At 38.2% G+C, this 22,174-nt stretch overlaps 2 protein-coding genes across 2 annotated transcripts; one reads left to right on the forward strand and one right to left on the reverse strand.

Annotated features, from left to right (window-relative positions):
- Nucleotides 1-13,297: 13,297 nt before the first annotated feature.
- On the reverse strand, nt 13,298-16,788 carry LOC140228890 (uncharacterized). The gene is made up of 2 exons (XM_072309163.1): nt 16,651-16,788; nt 13,298-13,949 (listed from the first exon to the last, which is right to left on the reverse strand). Exon 2 carries the CDS (start codon nt 13,910-13,912, stop codon nt 13,316-13,318), a length of 597 nt encoding a protein of 198 aa, XP_072165264.1. The 5' UTR covers nt 13,913-13,949; nt 16,651-16,788; the 3' UTR covers nt 13,298-13,315.
- Nucleotides 16,789-17,020: 232 nt separating this feature from the next.
- LOC140228901 (photoreceptor outer segment membrane glycoprotein 2-like) lies at nt 17,021-21,446 on the forward strand. The gene is made up of 3 exons (XM_072309173.1): nt 17,021-17,667; nt 18,225-18,459; nt 19,354-21,446. The coding sequence occupies exons 1-3, from the start codon at nt 17,090-17,092 to the stop codon at nt 19,501-19,503; spliced, it is 963 nt and encodes a 320-aa protein (XP_072165274.1). The 5' UTR covers nt 17,021-17,089; the 3' UTR covers nt 19,504-21,446.
- The last annotated feature ends 728 nt before the right edge of the window (nt 21,447-22,174 follow it).

The raw sequence follows: 22,174 nt of genomic DNA on the forward strand, positions 1-22,174 counted from the left end.
GAGTATCCTCTCGGATCACCTTCTGTATCTGTACGGATTCTTTTTTGGTTCTTCTTCTTCTTCTTCTTCTTCTTCTTCTTCTTTATTTCTGGACAAAATTTGTGTAGAGGTTAGCTCAGAAAGTCCTCTTCCTATCAATTTCAAAATTATACCATATATGTATCATGTCCCAAAGACGACAGATCTAATGTATAATAGTGATCAGTCGACCGTGACGTCACTGTGACGTCATTATATGAAAACACATTCTCAATCATATCTCACTAATGGAATAGAGTTTTTCAATGAAATTTACGTCACGTATATTTCAAGTTATGCGCATTCTACTCATATTCTCAAAATTCATATTTTCTCTTAAAACGTGCGCGTACGCGCGCGTTGAAATATTTGTATCCTCAAATCGAGCTCAAAATTTTTCTGCACACGTTTCAGACCATTTGGAGCATTTTTTGAAAAATTGAAAAAATCGGACGGACGCGTACGCGCGCGCACATATACGCACGCACAGCTCATATGCAATGAAAATTTCCCGTTTTTTCACTTTGATCGGATGTCTGAAATGTCAAGGAATATTTCTACCAAGTTTCAAGTCAATCCCACTCAAAATGACGTCATACGGGCCCGTCAAAGTTGAAATTCCGCGCGCGCGTCAATGGCGATATACAGTACAACAATGCCAAAAAACCGCCAATTTTAAATCCGATTTTACTCGTCAGGATGGACGGTGACCCCCCATTTTCTTTACATATTCTGAAAGCTGATGAGTTGTACATGTCATTTCATGGGTTGGCAATGCTGGAAAAATGATGAAAAGATATCAAATTTCTTAATAAATCAAAACAAGTAAATTTTCAAAATGACGTCATCAAATTTCAAGTTTACTCGAGCGTATCTCACTTATCCTTAGTCAATTTTCACCCAGATTTCAGTATGCTGTAGCTTATTTAATACTCTATCAGTTATGTAATAACACAATTTTGATTGAATGACAGCATGACCTCATAAAAATGAATTGAAAGTAACCTTGTCGAATTTGACCAGTTTACGTGTTATCTCTATGGGAGTGCAGTTTTTCTGGAAATGAAAACTGACATGACTACTTTATCGACCACTAGCTCACTTATGCTTCGGTGAATTTCTCCCATATTTTAGTATGTTGTAGCTGAGACTTCGGGCTATCGTAAGTGTGCCCTTCGTTTTTTCATAAGGAGTCGGCATCATGCCCAAAAACTTGGTTGAAATTAAAGCTTATCTTCCATGTATTTTCATATTCCTTTCTTTCTGCAACTTTCTTTGCAATAACTCAAGAAAAGTAAGACCTATCACCACAATATTTTGCACATGTTTAGTTCATGTCACGTACATTATTTCATAAAATAACAACTACTTGATCGGGCACCATCTTGGGTATGTAAATTAGGGTCAAAGGTCAAAAATGTTTCATCCTGTATCTTGGTGAATACATGTCCTATCTTTCTCATATTTTGCACACGTAAAGACCATATTACAAGAATCATTTCACAAAATAACCACTTTTTGCTCACACGCCATCTTGTCTGTGCAAAGTAGGGTCAAAGGTCATATGTACTTCTTTCTTTATCTTCATTATGACGTGTTATCTCTATGGGAGGGAATTTTTCTAGATGTGAAAATTGACATGATTGTCTTTATCGACGACTAGCTCACTTACCCTTCAGTGAATTTCTTCCAGATTTTAGTATGTTGTAGCCAATGTAATACTCTTTAAGTTTTGTTCAATCAAAGTTTCAATCGGATGATGTCTTCACCTCGTGAAAAATGGATATAATGTAACCTTGTCAAATTTAACCAGGTTACGTGTTATCTCTATGGGAGGGAATTTTTCTGGAAATGAAAATTGTCGTGACTATCTTTATCGAGCACTAGCTCACTTATGCTTCGGTGAATTTCTCCAAGATTTTAGTATGTTGTAGCTGAGACTTTGGGCTATCGTAATTGTGCCCATAGTTTTTTCATAAGGAGTCGGCATCACGTCCAAAAACTTGGTTGAAATTCAAGCTTATCTTCGATGTATTGAAAATGACGTCATCAAATTTTAAGTTCATTCAAGCGTATCTCACTTATTCTTTTGTTGATTTTCGTCCAAAATTCAATATGTTGTAGCTTATTGCATGGTCTTTCAGTCATATAATAACAACATTTTGATTGGATGACGGCATCACCTCGTAAAAATGGATTGAAAGTAACATTATCAAATTTGACCAGTTTACGTGTTATCTCTATGGGAGTGCAGTTTTTCTGGAAATGAAAACTGACATGACTACTTTATCGACCACTAGCTCACTTATGCTTCGGTGAATTTCTCCCATATTTTAGTATGTTGTAGCTGAGACTTCGGGCTATCGTAATTGTGCCCTTCGTTTTTTCATACGGAGTCGGCATCATGCCCAAAAACTTGGTTGAAATTAAAGCTTATCTTCCATGTATTTTCATATTCCTTTCTTTCTGCAACTTTCTTTGCAATAACTCAAGAAAAGTAAGACCTATCACCACAATATTTTGCACATGTTTAGTTCATGTCACGTACATTATTTCATAAAATAACAACTACTTGATCGGGCACCATCTTGGGTATGTAAATTAGGGTCAAAGGTCAAAAATGTTTCATCCTGTATCTTGGTGAATACATGTCCTATCTTTCTCATATTTTGCACACGTAAAGACCATATTACAAGAATCATTTCACAAAATAACCACTTTTTGCTCACACGCCATCTTGTCTGTGCAAAGTAGGGTCAAAGGTCATATGTACTTCTTTCTTTATCTTCATTATGACGTGTTATCTCTATGGGAGGGAATTTTTCTAGATGTGAAAATTGACATGATTGTCTTTATCGACGACTAGCTCAATTACCCTTCGGTGAATTTCTTCCAGATTTTAGTATGTTGTAGCCAATGTAATACTCTTTAAGTTTTGTTAATCAAAGTTTTAATCGGATGATGTCTTCACCTCGTGAAAATAGATATAATGTAACCTTGTCAAATTTAACCAGTTTACGTGTTATCTCTATGGGAGGGAATTTTTCTGGAAATGAAAATTGACATGACGGTCTTTATCGGACACTAGCTCACTTACTCTTCTGTGAATTTCTCCCAGATTTTAATATGTTGTAGCTGAGACTTTGCGCTATTGTTAATGTGCCCTTTGTTTCTTCATACGGTTTCGGGATTACGTCAAAAAACTTGGTTGAAATTAAAGCTTATCTTCGATGTATTGAGACATTTCTTTCTTTCTGCAACTTTCTTTGCAATAACTCAAGAAAAACAGACTCAATCACCCCCATATTTTGCACATGTTTAGATCATGCCACATACATTATTTCATAAAATAACAACTACTTGATTTGACGCCATCTTGGGTATACAAATTAGGGTCAAAGGTCATAAATGTTTTACCCTGTATCTTGGTGAATACATGTCCTATCTTTCCCATATTTTGCACACGTAAAGACCATATTACAGGGATCATTTCACAAAATAACCACGTTTTGCTCAGATGCCATCTTGTCTGTGCAAAGTGGGGTAAAAGATCAAATATACTTCATTCTGTATCTTAGTGTATACGGAATTGTGTACCATAGATGGCAGGTCTGACTCCCTTTTCTAAATGAGAATCCAAACATCACACATCAATGTCCCTATTAACACAGATAAAACCTGTTTGGTCATACCTATTGGGATCGGGACTAAAATCATTGATTTCCGAAGAGATCGGATCACCTAATTTGTCAGTCTTGACAAATTCCAAGTCTAGTTCTTCTTCTTAGGTGATCCGAGAATCCTCTCGGATCACCTTCTGTATCTGTACGGATTCTTTGGGTGTTCTTCTTCTTTTTCTTCTTCTTTATTTCTCCTCAAAAGTTGTGTATCGATTAGCTCAGAAAGTGCTCTTCCTATCAATGTCAAAATTATACCATATATGCATCATGTCCCAAAGACGACAAATTTTATAAAATCGTAGTGATCAGTCGACCGTGACGTCATTATGACGTCATTATATGAAAACACATTTTCATTCATATCTCATTAATGGAATGGAAATTTTCAATGAAATTTACGTCACATATATTTCAAGTCAAGCGCATTCTACTCATATTATCAAAATTCATATTTATTATTAAAACGTGCGCGTACGCGCGCGTTGAAATATTTGTATGCTCCAATCGAGCTCAAAATCTTTTTGCACACGTTTCAGACCATTTGGAGCATTTTTTGAAAAATTGAAAAAATCGGACGGACGCGTACGCGCGCGCACATATACGCACGCACAGCTCATATGCAATGAAAATTTCCCGTTTTTTCACTTTGATCGGATGTCTGAAATGTCAAGGAATATTTCTACCAAGTTTCAAGTCAATCCCACCTAAAATGACGTCATAGGGGTCCGTCAAAGTTGAAATTCCGCGCGCGCGTCAATGGCGATATACAGTGCAACAATGCCAAAAAACTTCCAATTTTAAATCCGATTTTACTCGTCAGGATGGACGGTGACCCCCCATTTTCTTTACATATTCTGAAAGCTGATGAGTTGTACATGTCATTTCATGGGTTGGCAATGCTGAAAAAATGATTAAAAGGTATCAAATTTCTTAATAAAGTAAAAAAAGTAAATTTTCAAAATGACGTCATCAAATTTCAAGTTCATTTAAGCATATCTCACTTATTCTTTAGTTGATTTTGGTCCAAATTTCAATATGTTGTAGCTTATTAAATGGTCTTTCAGATATATAATAACAACAATTTGATTGGATGACGGCATCACCTCGTAAAAAGGGATTAAATGTAACATTGTTAAATTTGACCAGTTTACGTGTTATCTCTATGGGAGTGCAGTTTTTCTGGAAATGAAAACTGACATGACTATCTTTATCGAGCACTAGCTCACTTATGCTTCGGTGAATTCCTCCCAAATTTTAGTATGTTGTAGCTGAGACTCTGGGCTATCGTTAGTGTGCCTTTCGTTTTTTCATACGGAGTCGGCATCATGCCCAAAAACCTGGTTGAAATTAAAGCTTATCTTCCATTTTTTTTTCATATTCCTTTCTTTCTGCAACTTTCTTTGCAATAACTCAAGAAAAACAAGCTCTATCAGCCCAATATTTTGCACATGTTTAGTTTATGTCACGTACATTATTTCATAAAATAACAACTACTTGATCGGGCACCTTCTTGGGTATGTAAATTAGGGTCAAAGGTCAAAAATGTTTCATCCTGTATCTTGGTGAATACATGTCTTATCTTTCCCATATTTTGCATACGTAAAGACCATGTTACAAGAATCATTTCACAAAATAACCACTTTTTGCTCAGACGCCATCTTGTCTGTGCAAAGTAGGGTCAAAGGTCATATGTACTTCTTTCTTTATCTTCATTATGACGTGTTATCTCTATGGGAGGGAATTTTTCTAGATGTGAAAATTGACATGATTGTCTTTATCTACGACTAGCTCACTTACCCTTCGGTGAATTTCTTCCAGATTTTAGTATGTTGTAGCCAATTTAATACTCTTTAAGTTCTATTCCATCAAAGATTTAATCGGACGATGTCTTCACCTCGTGAAAATGGATATAATGTAACCTTGTCAAATTTAACCAGTTTACGTGTTATCTCTATGGGAGGGAATTTTTCTGGAAATGAAAATTGACATGGCGGTCTTTATCGAGCACGAGTTCACTTACTCTTCGGTGAATTTCTCCCAGATTTTAATATGTTGTAGCTGAGACTATGGGCTATCGTCACTGTTCTCTCCAATTTTTCATACGACGCCGAGATCACGTCAAAAAACTTGGTTGAAATCAAACTTATCTTCGATGTATTGAGATATTTCTTTCTTTCTGCAACTTTCTTTGCAATAACTCGAGAAAAACAGCCCCTTTCATCCCCATATTTTGCACATGTTTAGTTCATGTCACGTACATTATTTCATAAAATAACAATTACTTGATCAGACACCATCTTGGGTATGTAAATTAGGGTCAAAGGTCATAAATGTTTCAACCTGTATCTTGGTGAATACATGTCCTATCTTTCCCATATTTTGCACACGTAAAGACCATGTTACAAGAATCATTTCACAAAATAACCACTTTTTGCTCAGATGCCATCTTGGCTGTGCAAAGTTGGGTCAATGGTCAAAATACTTCATTCTGTATCTTCGTTATAGTGTATACAGAATTTGGTACCAAAGATGGCAGACCTGACTCTCTTTTCTAAATGAGAATCCAAACATCACACGGCCAATGTCTCTAAACACAGATGAAACGTATATGGTCATGTCTATTGCGATCAGGACTCGAATCATTGATTAAAAAAAAATCGGATCACCTAATTTGTCAGTCTTGACAAATTCCAAGTCTAGTTCTTCTTCTTTCTTTATTTCTGGACAAAAGTTGTGTATCTACGTACTCAGAAAGTACTCAGAGTATCAACTTCAAACTCATACCATATATGTATCATGTCCCAAAGACGACAAATTTTATAAAATCATAGTGATCAGTCGACCGTGACGTCACTATGACGTCATTATATGAAAACACATTCTCATTCATATCTCATTAATGGAATGGAATTTTTCAATGAAATTTACGTCACATATATTTCAAGTTATGCGGATTCTACTCATATTCTCAAAATTCATATTTTCTTTTAAAACGTGCGCGTACGCGCGCGCGTACGCGCGCGTTGAAATATTTGTATGCTCAAATCGAGCTCAAATTTTTTTTGCACACGTTTCAGACCATTTGGAGCATTTTTTGAAAAATTGAAAAAAATGGACGGACGCGTACGCGCGCGCGCATATACGCACGCACAGCTGATACGCAATAGAAATTTCCCGTTTTTTCATACTTATCGGATGCCTGAAATGTCAAGGAATATTTCTACCAAGTTTCAAGTCAATCCGACTCAATATGACGTCACACGGGCCCGTCAAAGTTGAAATTCCGCGCGCGCGTCAATGGCGATATACAGTCCAACAATGCCAAAAAACAGCCAATTTTGAATCCGATTTTACTCATCAGGATGGACGGTGACCACCCATTTTCTTTACATATTCTGAAAGCTGATGAGTTGTACATGTCATTTCATGGGTTGGCGATCCTGGAAAAACGATTAAAAGATATCAAATTTCTTAATAAAGTAAAAAAAGTAAATTTTCAAAATGACGTCATCAAATTTTAAGTTCACTCAAGCGTATCACACTTATTCTTTTGTTGATTTTCGTCCAAATTTCAATATGTTGTAGCTTATTAAATGTTCTTTCAGTCATATAATAACAACATTTTGATTGGATGACGGCATCACCTCGTAAAAAGGGATTAAAAGTAACATTGTCAAATTTTACCAGTTTACGTGTAATCTCTATGGGAGTGCAATTTTTATGGAAATGAAAATTGACATGACTATTTTTATCGAGCACTAGCTCACTTATGCTTCGGTGAATTTCTCTAAGATTTTAATATGTTGTAGCTGAGACTTTGGGCTATCGAAAATGTGCCTTCAATTTTTCATACGGTCCCGGGATCACGTCCAAAAACTTGGTTGAAATCAAAGCCTATCTTCGATGTATTTTCATATTTCTTTCTTTTTCAAACTTTCTTTGCAATAACTCAAGAAAAACATACTCTATCACCACCATATTTTGCACAAGTTTAGTTCATGTCACGTACATTATTTCATAAAATAACGACTACTTCATCAGACGCCATCTTGGGTATGTAAATTAGGGTCAAAGGTCATAAATTTTTCATCCTGTATCTTGGTGAATACATGTTCTATCTTCCCCATATTTTGCACACGTAAAGACCGTGTTACAAGGATCATTTCACAAAATAACCACTTTTTGCTCAGATGCTATCTTATCTGTGCAGATCGGGGTCAAAGGTCATAATGTACTTCTTTCTTTATCTTCGTTATGACGTGTTATCTCTATGGGAGGGAATTTTTCTAGATGTGAAAATTGACATGATTGTCTTTATCGAGCACTAGCTCACTTACCCTTCGGTGAATTTCTCCCAGATTTTAATATGTTGTAGCTGAGACTTTGCGCTATCGTACGTGTTCCCTTTGTTTTTCATTTGGTGTCGGGATCACGTCCAAAAACGTGGTTGAAATTAAGGGTTATCTTCGATGTATTTTCATATTTCTTTCGTTTTCCAATTTTCTTTGCAATAACTCAAGAAAAATAGCCCCTATCAACCCAATATTTTGCACATATTTAGTTAATGTTACGTACATTATTTCATAAAATAACAACTACTTGATCAGACACCATCTTGGGTATGTAAATTAGGATCAAAGGTCATAAATGTTTCATCCTGTATCTTGGTGAATACATGTCTTATCTTTCCCATATTTTGCGCACGCAAAGACCATGTTACAAGAATCATTTCACAAAATAACCACTTTTTGCTCAAATGCCATCTTGGGGGTGCAAAGTGGGGTCAAAGGTCAAATATACTTCATTCTGCATCTTTGATAGTGTATACGAAATTCGGTACCCAAGATGGCAGGTCTGACTCCCTTTTCAAAATGAGAATCCAAACATCACACGACCAATGTCCCTAATCTCAGGTGAAAACTCGAATCATTGATTTAAAAAAAAATCGGATCACCTAATTTGTCAGTCTTGACAAATTCCGAGTCTAGTGTTAAACTTCCCGTTGTCACAAAAAAAAAACAGTTCTTTCTCTTCACATGTTGTGTAGAGGTTAGCTCAGAAAGTCCTCATCCTATCAATGTCAAAATTATACCATATATGTATCATGTCCCAAAGACGACAGATCTAATAAAATCATAGTGATCAGTCGACCGTGACGTCACTATGACGTCATTATATGAAAAGATATTGTCATTCATATCTCATTCATGAAATAAAAATTTTCAATGAAATTTACGTCAGATATATTTCAGATCAAGCTGATTCTACTCATGTTCTCAAAATTTATCTGTACAATTAAAACGTGCGCGTACGCGCGCGTTCAAATATTTGTATGCTCAAATCGAGCTCAAAATTTTTTTGCCCACGTTTCAGACCATTTGGAGCATTTTTTGAAAAATTGAAAAAATCGGACTGACGCGTACGCGCGCGCACGTATACGCACGCACAGCTCATAGGCAATAGAAATTTCCCGTTTCTTCACATAAATCGGATGTCTGAAATGTCAAGGAATATGTCTACCAAGTTTCAAGTCAATCCCACTCAAAATTACGTCATACGGGTCCGTCAAAGTTGAAATTCCGCGCGCGCGTCAATGGCGATATACAGTGCAACAATGCCAAAAAACTGCCAATTTTAAATCCGATTTTACTCGTCAGGATGGACGGTGACCCCCCATTTTCTTTACATATTCTTAAAGCTGATGAGTTGTACATGTCATTTCATGGGTTGGCAATGCTGGAAAAATGATTAAAATATATCAAATTTCTTAATAAAGTTAAAAAAGTAAATTTTCAAAATGACGTCATCAAATTTCAAGTTCATTCAAGACTATCTCACCTATTCTTTAGTTGATTTTCGTCCAAATTTCAATATGTTGTAGCTTATTAAATGGTCTTTCTGATATATAATAACAACAATTTGATTGGATGACGGCATCACCTCGTAAAAAGGGATTAAAAGTAACATTGTTAAATTTGACCAGTTTACGTGTTATCTCTATGGGAGTGCAGTTTTTCTGGAAATGAAAACTGACATGACTATCTTTATCGAGCACTAGCTCACTTATGCTTGGGTGAATTTCTCCCATATTTTAGTATGTTGTAGCTGAGACTTTGGGCTATCGTCAATGTGCCCTTCGTTTTTTAATACGGAGTCGGCATCATGCCAAAAAACTTGGTTGAAATTAAAGCTTATCTTCCATGTATTTTCATATTCCTTTCTTTCTGCAACTTTCTTTGCAATAACTCAAGAAAAACAAGCTCTATCAGCCCAATATTTTGCACATGTTTAGTTTATGTCACGTACATTATTTCATAAAATAACAACTACTTGATCGGGCACCTTCTTGGGTATGTAAATTAGGGTCAAAGGTCAAAAATGTTTCATCCTGTATCTTGGTGAATACATGTCTTATCTTTCCCATATTTTGCATACGTAAAGACCATGTTACAAGAATCATTTCACAAAATAACCACTTTTTGCTCAGACGCCATCTTGTCTGTGCAAAGTAGGGTCAAAGGTCATATGTACTTCTTTCTTTATCTTCATTATGACGTGTTATCTCTATGGGAGGGAATTTTTCTAGATGTGAAAATTGACATGATTGTCTTTATCTACGACTAGCTCACTTACCCTTCGGTGAACTTCTTCCAGATTTTAGTATGTTGTAGCCAATTTAATACTCTTTAAGTTTTCTTCAATCAAAGATTTAATCGGATGATGTCTTCACCTCGTGAAAATGGATATAATGTAACCTTGTCAAATTTAACCAGTTTACGTGTTATCTCTATGGGAGGGAATTTTTCTGGAAATGAAAATTGACATGGCGGTCTTTATCGAGCACTAGTTCACTTACTCTTCGGTGAATTTCTCCCAGATTTTAATATGTTGTAGCTGAGACTATGGGCTATCGTCATTGTTTTCTCCAATTTTTCATACGACGCCGAGATCACGTCAAAAAACTTGGTTGAAATCAAACTTATCTTCGATGTATTGAGATATTTCTTTCTTTCTGCAACTTTCTTTGCAATAACTCGAGAAAAACAGCCCCTTTCATCCCCATATTTTGCACATGTTTAGTTCATGTCACGTACATTATTTCATAAAATAACAACTACTTGATCAGACACCATCTTGGGTATGTAAATTAGGGTCAAAGGTCATAAATGTTTCAACCTGTATCTTGGTGAATACATGTCCTATCTTTCCCATATTTTGCACACGTAAAGACCATGTTACAAGAATCATTTCACAAAATAACCACTTTTTGCTCAGATGCCATCTTGGCTGTGCAAAGTTGGGTCAATGGTCAAAATACTTCATTCTGTATCTTCGTTATAGTGTATACAGAATTTGGTACCAAAGATGGCAGACCTGACTCTCTTTTCTAAATGAGAATCCAAACATCACACGGCCAATGTCTCTAAACACAGATGAAACGTATATGGTCATGTCTATTGCGATCAGGACTCGAATCATTGATTAAAAAAAAAAATCGGATCACCTAATTTGTCAGTCTTGACAAATTCCAAGTCTAGTACCATATATGTATCATGTCCCAAAGACGACGGGTCAAGTAAAATCGTAGTGATCAGGCGACCGTGACGTCACTATGACGTCATTATATGAAAACACATTTTCATTCATATCTCATTAATGGAATAGAATTTTGCAATGAAATTTACGTCACATACATTTCAAGTTATGCGCATTTTACTCATATTCTCAAAATTCATATATTCTCTTAAAACGTGCGCGTACGCGCGCGTTGAAATATTTGTATGCTCAAATCGAGCTCAAATTTTTTTTGCACACGTTTCAGACCATTTGGAGCATTTTTTGAAAAATTGAAAAAATTGGACGGACGCGTACGCGCGCGCACATATTCGCACACACAGCTCATATGCAATGGAAATTTCCCGTTTTTTTAAACTTATCGGATGCCTAAAATGTCAATGAATATTTCTACCAAGTTTCAAGTCAATCCGACTCAATATGACGTCATACGGGCCAATCAAAGTTGAAATTCCGCGCGCGCGTCAATGGCGATATACAGTGCAACGATGCCAAAAAAACGCCAATTTTAAATCCGATTTTACTCGTCAGGATGGACGGTGACCCCCCATTTTCTTTACATATTCTGAAAGCTGATGAGTTGGACATGTTATTTCATGGGTTGGCGATGCTGGCAAAATAATTAAAAGATATCAAATTTCTTAATAAAGTAAAAAAAGTAAATTTTCAAAATGACGTCATCAAATTTCAAGTTCACTCGAGCGTATCTCACTTATCCTTTGCCAATTTACACCCAGATTTCAGTATGTTGTAGCTTATTAAATGATCTTTCAGTAATATTATTACAACATTTTGATTGGATGACGGCATCACCTCGTAAAAATGGATTGACAGTAACATTGTCAAATTTGACCAGTTTACGTGTTATCTCTATGGGAGAGCAGTTTTCCTGGCAGTGAAAATTGACATGACTCTCTTTTTCGAGCACTAGCTCACTTACGCGTCGGTGAATTTCTCCCAGATTTTAGTATGTTGTAGCTGAGACTTTGGGCTATCGTAAGTGTGCCCTCCATTTTTTCATACGATGTCGGCATCACGTCGAAAAACTTGGTTGAAAATGGCACGAGGCTTTGATGCAGCGTCATTTTGCTTAATACACAGGGCCTATGGAGAATGAAATAGGTCATCGCGTAGCGCATCCGACTCGTAACCCTAAGGTCCCTGGTTCGAGGCTCACCCCTGCCAATATTTTTTTAAATTTTTTTAAACACTTTTTTCCTTCTTTTTCTTTAGTTAATCTTAATCTCCCTTTCCTTACTTTATCTTTTCCTGATTTTTTTATGCTTCTCCTTCAAATTTCTATAAAATAACATAGTTTTTCTTTATTTTTCTTTCTTTCTACTACTTTCTGTGCAATAGATGAACAACAACAACGGCTATCAATCCCATATTTTGCACATGTTTAGTACATGTCACGTACATTATTTCATAAAATAACAACTACTTGATCGGACACCATCTTGGGTATGTAAATTAGGGTCAAAGGTCATAAATGTTTCATCCTGTATCTTGGTGAATACATGTCCTATCTTTCCCATATTTTGCACACGCAAAGACCATGTTACAAGAATCATTTCATAAAATCATCACTTTTTGCTTAGACGCCATCTTGGGTGTGCAAAGTTAGGTCAAAGGTCAAATATACTTCATTCTGTATTTCCGTTAGTGTATACGGAATTCGGTACCAAAGATGGCAGGTCTCACTCTCTTTTCTAAAAGAGAATCCAAACATCACACGGCCAATGTCCCGTCAACACAGATGAAACCTGTATGGCCATGAATATTTGGATCAGGACTCAAATCATTGATTTTCGAAGAGATCGGATCACCTAATTTGTCAGTGTTGACAAATTCCGGTTCTAGTCTCTTTTTGAAACTATACCACATGCCTTCTAATGTCTCTTCGCGGATTCAGCAGGCAATAAATACAACACTCTTGAACTGACCATGCTGACAATGACAATCTTCAGTGGTCAATGATATTTCTCTTCCTAACCCCCTCCACCCTACCCCACCCCCCCCCCCAAAAAAAAAGAATAGAACTAGAGATCCATGAAGTCCATCAACACTTTTTCATCGTTCATCCAGAAAACACGGGGCGAACGCTCACTCATCGGTTCAGTTACCGCGTCATTCTTGCCAACTTCCTCAACTGCGTAAGTTCCACCAGCGCCCTCTTCGGTCGTTAGACTTGAAACTCTTTCAGCTGAAGACATTATAATTATATCCGTCTCTGGATCCTGGCTGATGTCCCAGAAATCAGGGGTTTGTGCTTGTCGCTTTTTTGCTTCCTTTACGGTCCGACGTTCTGGAGAGGAGGGGGTTTCAGATACTTGTTCTCGTGTCGTCGACGATCTAGAGTCCGATGTCGCACGGTGCTGGTGGTCGTCGAAGCCTTCGCATAGGGGCCTATGGGGATGAAGGCGGGGTGTGGACGGTGCGAAAACTGGCGCCATAATAACGTCTCCGTCTCCCGCTGATGCAGCCGCGGCCCCTGAATGATCATCTGAAAGTGACATGTTGGACGTCGATGCGTCTTCTGCGGCAATGAACTTGTCTGCCGAGATGAAGTCATCGTCGAAGGCTTCGACGCCGGCACGTCTGGTGGAGTGTCGTGTTCGACTGACCACAGCACCCATCACAGCTGTTCCACCTCGTCAGATGACGGAATCTCGTCTAAAATCGATGACGTGAAAATTTACATCGATTTTAGAATGGGGAGAAGATCTCTGTTTATCATGATGCAAAGCAACCAATTTGATTTAAAAAAGTACAAGAGAGAAAAATAGAGATATGCGGACGTTACAGTAACGTAAAAGGAAATATTGATTTCTTTTATGTAACTGTGCAAGGATATAACAAGTTTAAAAGTATTTACACGAAATTAATGTTCAAGTTAACGTGAATAGATAAAAGAATAACTCAAGCAAACAACCAAACCAAGTCGTGTGTTGTGAAGTGATGACACACCTCATTACAATAATGTCGTTGATATTAGTTTCTAACATATGAAAGTTTGATATCCGGTAACTCCATCATTTTAGGCCCCATCATGCCTTCAAGAAATCAATCAATGCCTTCCTTGTGAACAAATAATTTATTTGCAACAAAGAATATGGTCTATCACGTTCTCTCTCTCTCTCTCTCTCTCTCTTCAGAACACAGTCGCTGCTCAGCTTTTGAGTGACGTAGCGTAGGCCCCCTATACAGCTCATGAGCAATCATTATAATCTATACTTAATGACTTCGTTTAGAGCCTTTGGTGTAGTTATATAGGTCCTCTATCTCTATGCACATAACAAAGTAGTGAAAAACAAGCGACCAGTGTATATCACTAACAATGACAGATGTATGACCGACGAATCAGTTTGAAAAATAACTGTAACAAAATCAAAACGGGAAATGACACATATTGGAATTGTGGTGAGACCCTATCCTGTGGAAGAAGAGATCATTGTTTATCAACCTATAAAATTCCACTGATTTTATGTCTTTATATAGTTCTTGGGTAATAGTTCTTACCTTCCAGGGGCCGTATTCTGAGAGCTTATTAAGTGTCTGATTAGCACTTAAATACCGAATTGGTATTCTGAGAGCATGATTAAAGCCCAAACAAAGTTCTGGTATGCCTGCAAAAGTTGTCAAATTTTGCTCCAAAATGTGAACGTATGCCTAGGAAATATGCGGAATAACGCTGTAATAACAAGATATTCAATGAGTAAGGACGAAAATGGGATATGTTAACCAAAAACATTCAGTCTCGGAACTTACCCGAACGGGGTCAGGCTAGACTCGGACTCGGGGATAACTCGGCCTCGCTTTGCTTGACGGCGGGATGAGTTGTACTGCTACTGGTTTTCCCTCTGGATTGTACAGTACTATGCATACGGGAGCGGCCTGTATAAACTACATTGTAGCGTTCTGGCTACTCGCAGTAATGGTCCGAGTTGTTACAACACGCGCATCAAAAACCTCTTTGGCGCGCATGCAAAATTAGTGTGCGCCTCTCAAGCACCTCTAAAAACAATCAAAGACAATTGATAAACAACAACAAAAACTTCAAAGACCGCGCGTCTCAGCAACTGAGGTGATGTATGTGCGTATTATAAAGCGTCTTTGCTGGTAGGCTTGAGGACCGCGCGCTGTCCATTTGTTTTGTACAGGATTAGCACGCACTTTCCTGTCTGCTCAGTAAGGCCTCGTTTGGCCGGTGCCCGTAGTATTACTAGTATAGAGTACTGATGAACATGGCGATCACGAACTGTGTGTAAATTGTCTGAAATAGGGTCGAGTTTTCCCCGAGACCGAGTTAGTCTGGAGCCTTCTGGAATAAAAGTCGGTTTACCGACTTTTATTATTTTTCTCAAAATACTCCAAAACGACTCATCATTCCGGCAAACCGCGTCAGCCAGGTAAGTTTCTTTGTAGACTCTTTCGATATATTGCAAGCAAATATGAAATGGTGCCAGACGGGTTCTCAAGCCCTTACCAGAACTTAGTTTTCACTTTAAGTAGGGGGTATATTAACTGCCATAGCAACAAGCGTTTTGGCGGGAAGGACCTACGCGTTTGCGCGTATCAATGCGCGTACACCTCTGAGAGGACTTAATCACAGAGTTAATTACGAATCGGTATTCTGAGGGTGTAATTAAGTATGAAAGTTAATGGAAAACTTAATGATACCAAAGAGCGTCATTAACTACTCTGATGTCACGCATTACATCGTGTTTTCTCTGCCACAACGATGCTTACCGTCTTTGGTAACCGAGGAGCGGTTGAATCTTGTTATCATGGTATCCGTAGAATTCAGAGAAAAAAGAAATGTACCCGATCTTCGAGGAATTTTGTCATTTTATGTGAGCAAAGAGGTTGAGATCTTCGCGTGCGTAGGTGAGGGGTTGTAATCAAATACCGGAGTGTGCGCACGGAGCTCTAGCTCTTGGGTTGTAATTACAGGGGGCGTGGAGGAGCGCGCATTGAGGGCATATTTGCGCGTGTAATCATCATTTTGGCTTCTAACAACGCGTCTGATTGGATGGAATAACAATTAGATGGGAGGGACCTAAGATAATTACAGGGGACTTAATCATACCTTAATTACGTCCTCAGAATACCGATTTTGCCCATGATTAAGGGCCTATTAACTTCACGACTTAATCACGAAGTTAATTACAGACTTAATTACGACCTCAGAATACCACCCCTGCATATTCGTGATCATCATCACCAACATCCTCATCACTATCGCCACTACAATCACTTCAACAGCGAAATATTTTGTTACCCTTGGCAAAAAGATGATGTAACGATAACACAAATAGGTCTAAATTGCCTTTGAAACTATTTAGGAAACACAGTGAACTGACCGTATACCTACCAACAAACTCCGGGGTATATGCGCTGAGGAAATATTCAGGTGAGTCAGACTCAAACTGAACTCTTGATAGAAATGAGAAAATCTTCAACAAATAGACCTGGAAAGTAAGCACTGCACTACCAAACAAGAAGTAGATGACTGTGCTGACACCAAAAACGCACGCTTTGGGCCATCGAAATGGGCATGGGGTCTTTGGATGCATGCACGGCCTACGGTTGTTGTAAATCATTGCGTTCAATCTTGCATTATACGCGAAAATCTTATGCGCCACGACGCACTACTTTACTCACCCAACGCGAACTCAAACTGCTTTATTGTATGCGCGGGATTGTAGAACCTATCAAAGTATTACAGGTCTGTACGTTCAGAGCGTGCCAAATGACATAACTTTGAAGCCTTTTTGGTCTTTTATCAATAGTTATCCCAAGTCGCCACCTCCATGCCGAAGCAGGCTGTCCTACCGTGCCGGGTGACCGAGGAGTGTCGACAGCGTCTCAGCTCCTTCCTCATCATCCTACTTGCTCTCGGTGTGCTCGGAGGCGTGGCGCTCATAGGTCTTGCTCTCTACATACGAATTCGTATTCGATCGAAGGCCAGTCTCCTCGAGGGCTACGACTTCGACCAGCTGCCAATCACCCTCCTCACCGTAGGCGGCGTGACGGTGCTGTTCGACTTGATCGCCGCCAAGATCGCTTCCGACATATCCGACTCGTCGCGCAGGGAGAAACTCCGTTACGTCATGCTCGGGATGGTGGTCATCTTGTCCCTGGTCGACACCGGACTCCTCGTCGGTGGCTGCATGGCGTTCATCCAGCGTAGTCTCCTCACCAAGTCACTCAACAACGGACTCATCACGGCCATGAGGGAGTATAAGAACGACATCAAACTGAAAGTAGAGATGGACCTTGTCCAGATGGAGTTCGGATGCTGTGGTAATAACGGCTACGAAGATTGGTTTGAAATTCAATGGATCAATGACAACTACCTCAACAGACAGAGCATAGGTAGAATAGGGAGGTAGGAGAGATTTGTTTTTATACAGAGAATTTCATTTTTTTTCTTCTTTTAATAAACATTTTTCATCTCTTATGGAAGTCCCTAGAGCCTATAGCCATTCGATAGCAAGAAGAAGACTAAAAAAAAAAAAAAAATGAAAACGTCAGAAATTATTGGTAATATAATCATATCAAATATATTCATACTTGCATGTCAGATCAGGCAAAATATAAAACAGTTTTTCAAGAGTCACGAGTTATTTCATATTTGTCCCCTTTTGAAATTTGAAAGGGAGAAATTTATTTCAATGACTGCAATAATCACACTCCTGATTAAACTTGAAAAGAGTAATCGTTTTATTTACTTGTCGGGTATCTCCTAAATTCCTCTTTAATGTCATTGATGTATGGGTTGACAAATGCAGTGGCCTTGATAAGAAACTGTAGAACAGAGACCACTAGAAACTTGTTGTTGAACATAAACTATTGTAAGTCTGGATGTCGATTCATTAAAACATATTTCAGAGAAGATTCTTGTACACTCTTTTTGTCTTATTCCTTGTGCTATATACTTAATAGAGATACGGAATCTGGCGAATTCACGAATGACGACACCCCGTTCTCCTGCTGCCATCCGAGATCGGTGCGACCCTGCATCCACCATAACGTGCACGACAACGCCGCCCACTACCGATACGACTACGAGTTGAGCTACACGATCCACCGCACGGGATGCAAGCAGAGGCTGATGGAGTACTACAACGCGAGGCTCAGTAACATCGGGTCCGGCGTCATGGGCTTGTTTTCTCTCCAGGTTCGCTGGTTTTCTCCCCCCCACCCTCCTCCTTCTCCTCTCCCTCCCACACCCCTGTCTCCAAGCGTGTAGGTTCCTCTTTGATAAAGACATTATCATCGTCAGAGTCCTTCTCATTGGTCATGAAATTTCATCCGAACTTCACTTTGAAAAGAAAGTGCATTTGAGCACGCAACGTCAAAATCAGAACCAGCCTGCATTGCATTACTATAATGTTAAATGAATATTATGTCTTACTTTGGCAATTATAAGCGAAACGTTTCATTAATGACTTTTCTGTCATTCTTTTGGTCATGCAAAGTTACCATAATTCACGAGGAACAATGTTTTACAAAAATAATACTGAATATAGACAATTATGGTAACTATGCTGTGTACATATAGTGGCGTATGAGTGTAATACCATTTTTAAAATTTCATAATTATAGCTGACAATTCTACTGGGAGCAGATACTTGATGGACGAAGGGTAAAACACCGACCCCCCCCCCCCCCACTTCATGCTGGTCACGACCTGGAGAAAAAAAGAATTACTGTCAGTGTATGACTATATCTGACACGCGTATATATTCTATGCTTGTTTGGGGGACAAAATGTTTCATTGTTGTCATTATCATTTTTCAAATATTGCTATAAAAGAATAGAAAAATCATTCATTCATCATTGCAAAATCCAATCGGCATGCAAACCAACAGAAGCATCAATACAGTTTAAAAGAAAAAAGAAGATAAAAACCAATCACCAACCAACCAACCAATCAACAAACAAACAAACAAAAACACAAAGCTATCTCTCTGTTAATTGTCGATAGGCTCTGGAGTTCTGTTAAAAGGTAAACGCAAGGAATTTGACGATTTATTTAAATGTCACTGATTTGTTTTGTTTCTTTGTATAGTTCATCGCTCTCCTCTCGGCCCAGTACCTCAACTCGTCAATCTGCAATGCCTTGGATCGAGGCGATCCGGAGCGAACTGCCAAGGGGTGGATATTTGAAGAGTGCCCTCTTATCACTCTCATCAAAGCCATCGCTGGGAATTTCATTTAGAGAGGACAGGTGAACTAAGGGACACGAGAGGAAGAGAAACGAGAACTATTGCATGATAATGTTCGTCATCGATGATGGAACAAGGATATTAGCAGATATGAATTGACAGAATTTCATTGAATACATATAGTAATATGGGAAGACAGTGCCTAGCCTAACCTCGGCTGTAAAATCATTTCATGATTTATAACAAATTATAATCGCAGTGAAATAACGGTTGGTCTAAATCCCAGGTTAAGGTTTCACGCGAATAGTGTATACTAATTTGTATGTGCTGCTTTCTGGAACTGCTATGACTATGACTGGTGATGACGACATTATACTCAATATTTTGAAGGTAAAACATAGTTACCATTATGACTGCGAGTACTAACGATTTTCTCTCTAAAATGGAGACCTGTGATCTCAAAATACTCCAAAACGACTTAATCATCTCCCGTCAATCAGACAAGTTTCTTCGTAGATTCTCCTGAAATAAATTACAAGCAAATTTCAAATGATGGAAGGTGAATTTGAGCCTTTACACGAGAACTTATGTTTTAGATTTAAAATCAATATGAGGAGTTACTAGGTAGATGTGAAGGTTAATATCATGCTTGATGATCACTGTACAATTTTTTTTTTTTTTAATGGCCCTTGATTGATATAAGCCAGATATGGAAGGATGATTTTAAAAAAAAAAATGTTCGGTTTGTGATCGGGGAAAGTCTGCTCGTTTAAGAGTTCGTATAAGGAGCATCTTGATTGGGATAGCTCTGGGAGACAAGGATGATGATGATGGTGATGATAACGTTGTGTGAACCCCGGGTGTGATCACGATTAAAAATGCGTTTGTGTTGCATGAATGTCGCGTGTCTATATCAATGCCGGGGCGAAGCGTTTTTATAAGTGGGGGGGCACTTCCGGGTTTCATGAGCTATCAAGCAAAAAAGGTCTTCAGCTCATCTTTCTCCTTCCACTTCCGGGTTTCTTCAGCTGATAAGCATAACCTTCCTCACACTTCAAGATCTCTATCTATATTTTTTAATGGATGGGCAATTTTTTGATGACAGTGTTGGGAGCTCTCTCTTCTTTCTCCTATTCACTCTTCTTTTCTCTCTCTTTACGTTGTCTCTCTTATATTTTTCTTTCTTTCTTTCTTTCTTTCTTTCTTTCTCTCTTTCTTTCTTTCTTTCTCAATGATTTCTCTGTCTCCCGATGTTTCTCAGTTACTGTCTATATCTCGCTGGGTGTTTGGAGTCCATTGAAAGAACTATGTTATAATATATATCTTGGTTACGGTTCTTTAGTTATTTTTATTGCAATACTCGTGAGTCATTTCTTTAACGTGTGGCTTATACGCTCAGTTCTATAGTTATTATGATCAGGCAGGGTTGGACGGTGTAGTCCCAATCTACAAGCTTGTTTCAATAATGAGCTTTAATATCCAGTAGGCCTACTTAGGCCCTACTTTTTTTTAGAGTAGTTTTCAAGTCTGTTTGTTTTGTTTGTTTGTTTTTTCCCGGTGCAGGGGCTTTTTTGAATGTGTCCGTGAAAGGATACATTCCATACAGTTGCACTCTTTTCCTAAACCTATATGGCCCGAATTCACGAAGGTGGTACAAATGAAACCATGGTTTAAACCATGGACAAAAAACATGGAGCGCCAAGTGTCAAACAGAATATTTCGTAACGAAATTGGTCATTTCGTCGACAAAATGACTGTTTCGTTAACGAAATTATCATTACGAAATGTTCATTTAGTTACAAAATGTCATTTCTTTACAAAATAATCATTTCATCGACGAAATGACTGATTTCGTAGCGAAATATCGCATGCGACACTTGGCATTCCATGGTTTTTGTCCATGGTTTAAACCATGGTTTCATTTGTACCACCTTCGTGAATTCGGGCCATAATGTCAGGATTTATAGATTTAAGCGTGACGTCAATAAATCAGAATGGTAGGAATCATATTGATCCCGTCTTGCATATTTTGTAAATTAATGATAATCGCGTTCAAGATGGGTGTCAGTGGTGAAGTTTATAGTTTACGTGAGAATTGTGTCGGTCGCACGTAATATTACTGATGAACGTTGTGAAGAAAGAGAGGGAGAGAGAGTGTGTGTGTGTTGGCGGGGGGGGGGGGGGGGGTGAGGGGGAGGTGAGAGAGATGAGAGGTAAATGAGAGGTCACGATGGTCACGATAGACATTATGAGGAGCACGATTTCTTTTCCACGCTTTAAGCACAATATCAATGATTGATTCTTCTTTTGAAAAGTTATGCGTATGTAAGAAAAGATAACGTTCTTTGTGAATAAACCTTCTTTGCCATTTACATTACGATAGACTCCTATACCCAAAATATGGGTTGTTGAGCCACAAACTTTCAAACTTTCAAACTAAAGCTCACAGATCTTTGTTACTTCATGACAGCCGTTGAAGAACAAATATAAGGTAAGAAAAAATAAAATTGGGCTTTAAAATCAAATCAAAGGCAAAATCATGCAATCTTTATCAAACGGAATATTTTTGTATTGAACATGTGACCATCAGGCATTCGTGTTCCTCAACGACATCTTCAATCAATTAATTTCAGTTTGGTATGACCTGAACTGTTCTCACTACTGATATACCATGCACTCATCACAAAGTTTGAGTGTACGATCTTTGGAAAACCATTCACAGCG

Source organism: Diadema setosum, chromosome 1, assembly GCF_964275005.1.
Source record: "Diadema setosum chromosome 1, eeDiaSeto1, whole genome shotgun sequence".
In the NCBI taxonomy this organism is placed as follows: Eukaryota; Metazoa; Echinodermata; class Echinoidea; order Diadematoida; family Diadematidae; genus Diadema; species Diadema setosum.